Source organism: Otolemur garnettii, unplaced genomic scaffold, assembly GCF_000181295.1.
Source record: "Otolemur garnettii isolate 467f Iridium unplaced genomic scaffold, OtoGar3 scaffold00019, whole genome shotgun sequence".
In the NCBI taxonomy this organism is placed as follows: Eukaryota; Metazoa; Chordata; class Mammalia; order Primates; family Galagidae; genus Otolemur; species Otolemur garnettii.
Genome location: NW_003852414.1, coordinates 17,537,431 through 17,544,764, shown reverse-complemented (window position 1 = coordinate 17,544,764; position 7,334 = coordinate 17,537,431). Strand labels below are relative to the sequence as shown.

General features: G+C 39.9%; 1 protein-coding gene across 3 annotated transcripts in view; it reads right to left on the bottom strand.

Annotated features, from left to right (window-relative positions):
- Positions 1-308: 308 nt before the first annotated feature.
- Positions 309-7,334, bottom strand: part of NMT2 (N-myristoyltransferase 2) — a 44,609-nt gene continuing 37,583 nt past the window's right edge. Inside the window, exons 9-12 of one of the 3 annotated variants that reach the window (XM_003786792.3) lie at positions 6,283-6,453; positions 3,216-3,383; positions 1,281-1,418; positions 309-1,149 (exon numbers count right to left, since the gene is read on the bottom strand). In XM_003786792.3, the coding sequence (XP_003786840.1) occupies positions 1,129-1,149; positions 1,281-1,418; positions 3,216-3,383; positions 6,283-6,453 (498 nt within the window). In that variant the 3' untranslated portion in view covers positions 309-1,128. Of the gene's footprint in view, positions 1,150-1,280; positions 1,419-2,883; positions 3,384-6,282; positions 6,454-7,334 lie in introns of those variants that run through there. The other 2 variants (XM_012803377.1, XM_023511435.1) reach the window with 2 other exon arrangements.

Genomic DNA, 7,334 nt, shown 5'->3' with positions numbered 1-7,334 from the left:
GTAGTATCTATCTTGTGGTGTTGGAGACAAGGCCAATCTCTGTGGCCTCTCGTAACATCTTATTTTTCCCTTGGGTGACTGGTATTATATACACGTCTATGTACACTATGAAGCTCTGGTTCTCAAATTCTAGGTAAAAACACTGTCAGTAACAAAATTATGAACCGTTATTTACAAATAAGATAATCTTCCATTAGCATGACAGTTTTCATGATAAATTAAAGGACCATGTGCAATTTCGCATAAGTAAGAAAAACATTCAAACTATCAATGTCCTGATAGCACTAATAAATTCCACCGGGCATCTCTTTTGACTTGACAGCTTTTATTTCCTTTTTCCTCACATATCCTTGATGTTGCTGAGAAGAAAGTGGAAGTTTTCATAGCAGCAGCAAAGTCTGGTCGGTCAACGGACATATGTTCTTTCAGAGAGTCCACAATGTGTGTACCAAACTTTGCTTTTCAAAAAGAATCCACTGATTGTTGGTGAAGAACAAAATATACATTTGTAGATTTACTGATCTGGCAACTTTGCTTAGGGAGAAAGAGATGTCCTAGCCATTGGTACATTTTTAGACTGCTCCCCACTTTCACCATCTACCACTTGTCACTGAGTTACAGAATGTGTTAATTCCATATATGTTCCCAACCGTGTCAGACAGAAGCAAGAATTTTCCAAGTGGATCCTTCATTCTGTTACATGGACAGATACACTCAATAAATAGAAAGGCAGCACTTTTATCTTCACATAACAGCAAAGATTTTCTTACATGATTCTGTGACCTTTGAGTCCACAGGGAGGAAAAAAAAATCCCTTTTCTAGAGGAAAAATACCTCTCTCTTCATGAAGAGACAACCAAAGGTTTGAACCTCAGAAGAATGAGCTCTTCTGTACCCTTTCATCCCTCTTACAAACACGTAAACAGTGAAAAAAGGATGAGTTTGACCGTCCTAGCTAGACATGTATACTATTGGTCACGTCTGGATTTTTCATCTTCTCTGATTGTTTATCCACTGCTCAGGTTCATTTAAATTGTGCTTTTATTCTTCTTTGGATTAGCAGTTCCAGAAATCTTTAAATAGAATATTAACAAATGATGTCAGAGTTCTAGAAATAAAAACATCCATCTACTGTAGAACCAGTCCAACCTAAAGGGAGGGAACAGGTGGGATGGTAAGAAAAAGTAAATTGAAACGTAGCACAACAGATCTGTGGTTTTCAAAGCTACTGAAAAATCTCTGTTAATCCTAAGGGTGGCAAGTATGGGGCTGTCACTTACCTTCTCAGAATCTGTTCCCGGACATCTCCAGTTGTACAGGTAATACTGCAAATTGCCATCTCCTACACCAAACTTGAGTTTTTCCAAGAAAGTCTTATTTTCCATCAAATCCAAGGCATTGAATACATCAAATCCTTTCTGTCAATGGAAAAAAGGATTTACAGTTTAAAATATCAAAGAACTAGAGTGCTTTCTATGTTATGCGTCTCAATGTAACATTTAGTTATTCTACTAATAGCTTGAATAGGCATTTTTAATAGGGTTTCATATCTGTAATACATTAAGAATTCAGTTCTAAATTGTCTCATAAAACTAGTAGTGAATCTGAGGTTAGTAAGATAATTCAGAAATACTGAATCAAAACCACAAGGTAGTATGAGGGCTGCCACTGATTAAAAATACTAACTTTAAGATTTCAGAAAATACTTTGTTCTTGTTTTAGAAAGTGTAGATGGTTACAGCTCCAGAATTATTATTACCCATTCTCTAAGTCCTGACTTAGCTGAAGCTACTGCCACAGAACCAAAGTTGCATAGACTGATAATGGGAAATAAATTCAGTATAATTTGGAAGGCAAAAAATTAAATTTCTTTAAAATGTCAGATAGCTGGGCATAGTAGCTCACAGGTTCCAGACCAGCCTAAGCCAGAGTGAGACCCCCATCTCTAAAAATAGCCAGGCGTAGTGGTGGGTGCCTGTAGTCCCAGTTACTCAGGAGGCTGAGGCAAGAGAATTAATTGCTTGAGCCCAAGAGTGAGGTTGTGAGCTGTGACACCACGGCACAGTACCAAGGGTGACACGGTGTGACTCACTCTCTCAAAAAAAAGCTAAATAATAATACTATGATACAGAAGCAGCAACTAAGTATTTCTCAGGATTTTTTTCCTTAAATAACTTACTATCAGCCACTTTTGGGAAGCAGTTGAAAAGGAGCAATCTAAAGACAGTATTGATTTGAAGACCTAAAAGAACAGTAACAGATTTTTAATAGATTTTTTCCAATTACCAAATACTCCAGAAATACAAGGAAAACACTTAATGTGTTGTTCCTAATTTCTCACAGTTTTGCAATATTCAGTATGTCACATCAAAATGTATCTTTCAAGTAAATTAAACTTTTTAAGGAAAACAGCAGAAATTTAACAATCATCCAAACTTCTACATTGGGGAGACAGAAAAATAACGGATATAATATGTAAATTTTGAATTTAATTCCTTTGGTTTTTAAATTCCTTTAATTTCAAAATGTAGAGACTAGTTGAATCAAAAAATATTATTATTATTTTTGAGACAGTCTCACTATGTCACCCTCAGTAGAGTGCCGTAGCATCACAGCTCACAGCAACCTCTAACGCTTGGGTTTAAGTGATTCTCTTGCCTCAGTCTCCCAAGTAGCTGGGACTACAGGTGCCCCCAACAACGCCTGGCTATCTTTTGGTTATAGTTGTCATTGTTTGGCAGGTCCGGGCTGGGTTTGAACCTGCCAGCTCAGTGTATGTGGCTGGCACACTAGCCATTGAGCTACAGGCGCCGAGCCATGAATCAAAAATACTATTACTGCTAATCATTCACTCAATCTGAATATTTACTCAAGGATTTTCCTAATAAGATGGGATCATGGCCTTTCCTTATATTCCTTGTATTATTTTCTGATAGGTTTTATGTGCTCTTACCTAAGGGTAAAGTTGGCTAATCTGTACAAAATGTCTTTTTTGTTGGGTGCAATAAGATTAATGATAAAAATAGCCACTAAAGGTTTAAAAGAAAACTCTTACTAAAATTCTTCCTTTGATGGTCCATAGTAAAAAAAAAGAAAAAGAAAAAGAAACCTCTTGCCCGTATTCCACCCGTGTGGAAGAAAATAGTGTGAATATTATATATCCTTTGGCATATCCATTTGGAGAACCAAAAGCACAAATGGAAGGAGCTGCTCACCAACTTAGCCAGGATGAGCGCATCACTCATCAGGTCCAACAGGGGCGTCTCTGTGTGAATGTTGTAGAAGGAGTAGGCGGCTTTGAGGGTCTTGTGAGCTGGGTGGTGCATCACTGTTGAGGGGAGCGTGTAGAAGCTCAGGAAGTCGGTCAGTTTCCCACTGGAGCTCTGAGAAACAAAGGTGACAGCAGGTAACACGAAATGAGTAAGATAATACCAATTACAGTAACAGCCAATAACACAGAACATCTCAGGATGAACTTACTAAAAGGTGCGAGACCTCCTCACTCAAAAGTACAAAACACTATTGAGAGAAACTAAAGGCAACACAAAAGATGGAGAATTATACAGTATCCATGAGTTAGATATCTTAATAATATTAAGGTCAATTCTCCTGAAACTGATCTGTAAAATCAATGCAATTCCCAGCTGCAAAATCCCAGCAGGCTCTTGTGATAAAAACAGACCAGCTGATTCAAAAATTTATACAAAAATGCAAAGGACCTAGAAGAGCTGAAACAATTTTGAAAACCAAGAGAATGGCCACAAAAGGATAAAAAGAAACTTTCTGGATTCTTTATCCTGATTTGAGTTGGATTCCTTTGTCAAAACTCCTCAAGCTCTGTGCTTAATATCTGTGTATTTTATTATATGTGAATTATACCTCAGTATAACTGAAATTTTCAACACCACAATTTCGAAAAACACAGCAAATTGAAAAGAAAAAAAAAACTTGATTAAGATAAAGGTTTTAGATATCTACCAAAAACCGATGCAAACTCCTTAACGGCTGAATGTTGAAGTCAGGATCAAAATGAAGATGTACATTTGATAACTATCTATTTTGTACTGTAGGGTTTATCTACTACAATACTAAAAGAAAAGCAAACATGGCTCTGCGCCCGTGGCTCAAGTGGCTAAGGCGCCAGCCACATGCACCTAAGGTGGTGGGTTTGAATCCAACCCAGACCTGCCAAATAACGACGGCTGCAACCAAAAAATAGCCGGGCACTGTGGTGGGCTCCTGTAGTCCCAGCTACTTGGGAGGAGGAGGCAGGAGACTCGCTTGAGCCTAGGAGTTGGAGGTTGCTGTGAGCTGTGATGCCACAGCACTCTACCCAGGAGGACAGCTTGAGGCTCTGTCTCAAAAAAAAGAAAAGCAAACATGACCTGTATAGATTAAAAGGAAAACTAAAAAGTATAACAACTGGCATATAATGTTTTGATGCACAGAAAACCTAGCTCCTGAAATAAGGCAAATAAAAGAAATAAAGGAATAGATTGGAAAGGAAACTAAAAAATTGTTCTATTCGCAGTTGATGTGACTGTCTATATAGAAATATCCAGGAATTTACATGTAAACTCCTGGAACCCATGAGTGACTTCAGCAAGGTTTTAGGATACACGAACAACACAGAAAAAGCAATACATTTCTATATACTAACAAGGAACATGCAGAAACTGAAATTAGACACACGATACCATTATAGTCACTCCCAAGAAAGTGAAATATTTAGGCATACACTTAAGATGTGGATGCCGTTGTAGAATGCTGGTTTAAAAAAAGTTAAAACACCTAAATAAATACAGACATACCATGTTCATGGACTGGAAGACTTTTCACTTCTCCCCAAATTAATCTGTAGGTTTAATGTCATTCCTATCTAAATGCCAGCAAGGCCTTTTGTAGATAAAAGACAAGCTTATTCTAAAATTTATATGGAAAGGCAAAGGCAATAGATTAGCTAATACAGTCTTGGCAAATGATAATAAAATAGGAGGAATTACGCTATCTGATGTCAAGGCTTACTATATAGCTATGGTAATCAGGTCAATGTGGTATTGGTGGAAGGAAAGACAGAAACATCAGTGGAAGGGAATACAGGATCCAGAAATAAAACACAGTATAGTGTATTAGTATTTCAGCGTATAGAAAAACTTCTGGGCGGCGCCTGTGGCTCAAAGGAGTTGCCGGAGGTGGCAGGTTCAAAACCCAGCCGCAGCCAAAAACAGGGGAAAAAAAAAAAAAAAAAAACTTCTACAAATTCCTAAGACTAGTCAAAAAGAAAAACAGGCAAAAATATGTAGACAGCAGATTCATAAATGAATAAAACTGGCTAACATTAGATACTCAAACTTCCTAGCAATGAGGAAATATAAATTAAAAGCAGCATTGTTTCATACTCATCAGATGAACCTGAAGTCTGATAATACCCCATGTTGGTGAGGATGTAAGGAAACAGAAACTCTCATACACCTCTAAGGAGCAATTTTCATGAGCTATTTGGCGATTTTAATAATATTAAACATGGGTTTGACCCTTTGATGCAGTAGTTCTAAGCATATGCCCCAAGTAGCAGTTTGCAAAATGTGAACACTGTGGGTACCTGAGACCCTTCCAGAAATCTGTGAGGTCAAACCTGTTTTCTTTCTTTTTTTTTTTTTTTTTTTTGAGACAGAGCCTCAAGTTGTCCCCCTGGGTAGAGCTGGGTAGAGTGCCGTGGCATTACAGCTCACAGCAACCTCCAACTCCTGAGCTCAAGCGAGTCTCCTGCCTCAGCCTCCCAAGTAGCTGAGATCACAGGCGCCCGCCACAACGCCCGGCTATTTTTTGGTTGCAGCTGTCATTGTTGTTTTGGCGGGTCCGGGCTGGGGATTCGAACCCACCACCTTAGGTGTAGGTGGCTGGCGCCTTAGCCGGTTGAGCTATAGGCGCCGAGCCCAAACCTGTTTTCAATAATAACACTAAGAACTTACTTGCCTTGTTCACTGTGTTGATATTGGCATTAAGGGAGCAAAGAGAATGGTGGGCAAATGGCACCAAGCCATACTAGTGGTGACCACATTACACACTACACCCTCATCATTAAAACAAGAGTCAGCTCCCCATGATCAGGTCCTTAATACAGCATTACTAACTGTTGTTTTTATTAGCCCTCAACCCTTAAGTCCACATCTTTGTAATACTGTGTGATGAAATGCAATCCACGTGCACGCACACTTCTGCCGACACTGAAACACAAAGCACGGCTCAAGGACAGCCACGTTCCCATCACCTTATCTTTACCTCCACTACAAACGTGTCGATGATGTGCTCCCGGGGAAGGAACCAGTGGGCGACTTCCACCTCATCCATCACGGGCGCCAGATGAAACTGCTTCAGGTAATTGTTGATTAATTCTCGAACTGCTTTGATATCTTTTGGTTCCATCGGTCTCAAACCCGAAGTCTTTGTAACCTTGTCAGAGGGAAAACAAAGCAAATCCAGATGTTCACACGGAGAGGAGCGAGGCTACTGTGGGCTCAGCAGGTGGTGCGCAGACCAGCAGTCTTGGCACCACAAGGGAACTTGTCACAACTGCAGGCTCTTGGCCCCTGCCCCAAACCGAGAGACTCTCAATCCGCAAAGTCACAAGACTCACTCCCTGGGACTCATGTCCACATTGACATTTGAGACATGCTGGCTTACAATACAAGCTCAACAAGCTGTTGTATCGTCTTGTCTCTGTGCAGCGAGTCTTTGTCAGTACTGCCCGGGGCCCAAATAAAGTCCGAGAGAACACTACAAATTGATTTCTATACAAATGCCAAGAGTGTAAACCGTCTACGTAATAGGGCATGACAATCTTAGCCTGACTTCTGGAGTACAGTTGGCCCTCTGTATCTGCAGGCTTCACATCTGTAGAGTCAACCAATCCATAGATTAAAAATATTTAGGAAATAAAAAAAGCATGGATGCATCTTAGTGACCATGCATAGACTGTTTTCCTTGTCCTTATCCTCTAAACAATACAACTGTTTACACAGCAGTTAGACTGTATTAGGTATTGTAAGTAATCTAGAGATGATTTAAAGTATACAAGAGGATGTACATTTAAGTTATTTAGAAATACTCTGTGGCTCGGTGCCTGTGGCTCAAGTGGCTAAGGCACCAACCACATACACCTAAGGTGGTGGGTTTGAATCCAGCCCAGGCCCACCAAATAACAATGATGGCTGCAACCAAAAAATAGCCAGGCGTTGTGGTGAGCACCTGTGGTCCCAGCTACTTGGGAGGCTGAGGCAGGAGACTCACTTGAGCCCAGGAGTTGAAGGTTGCTGTGAGCTGTGATGCTACAG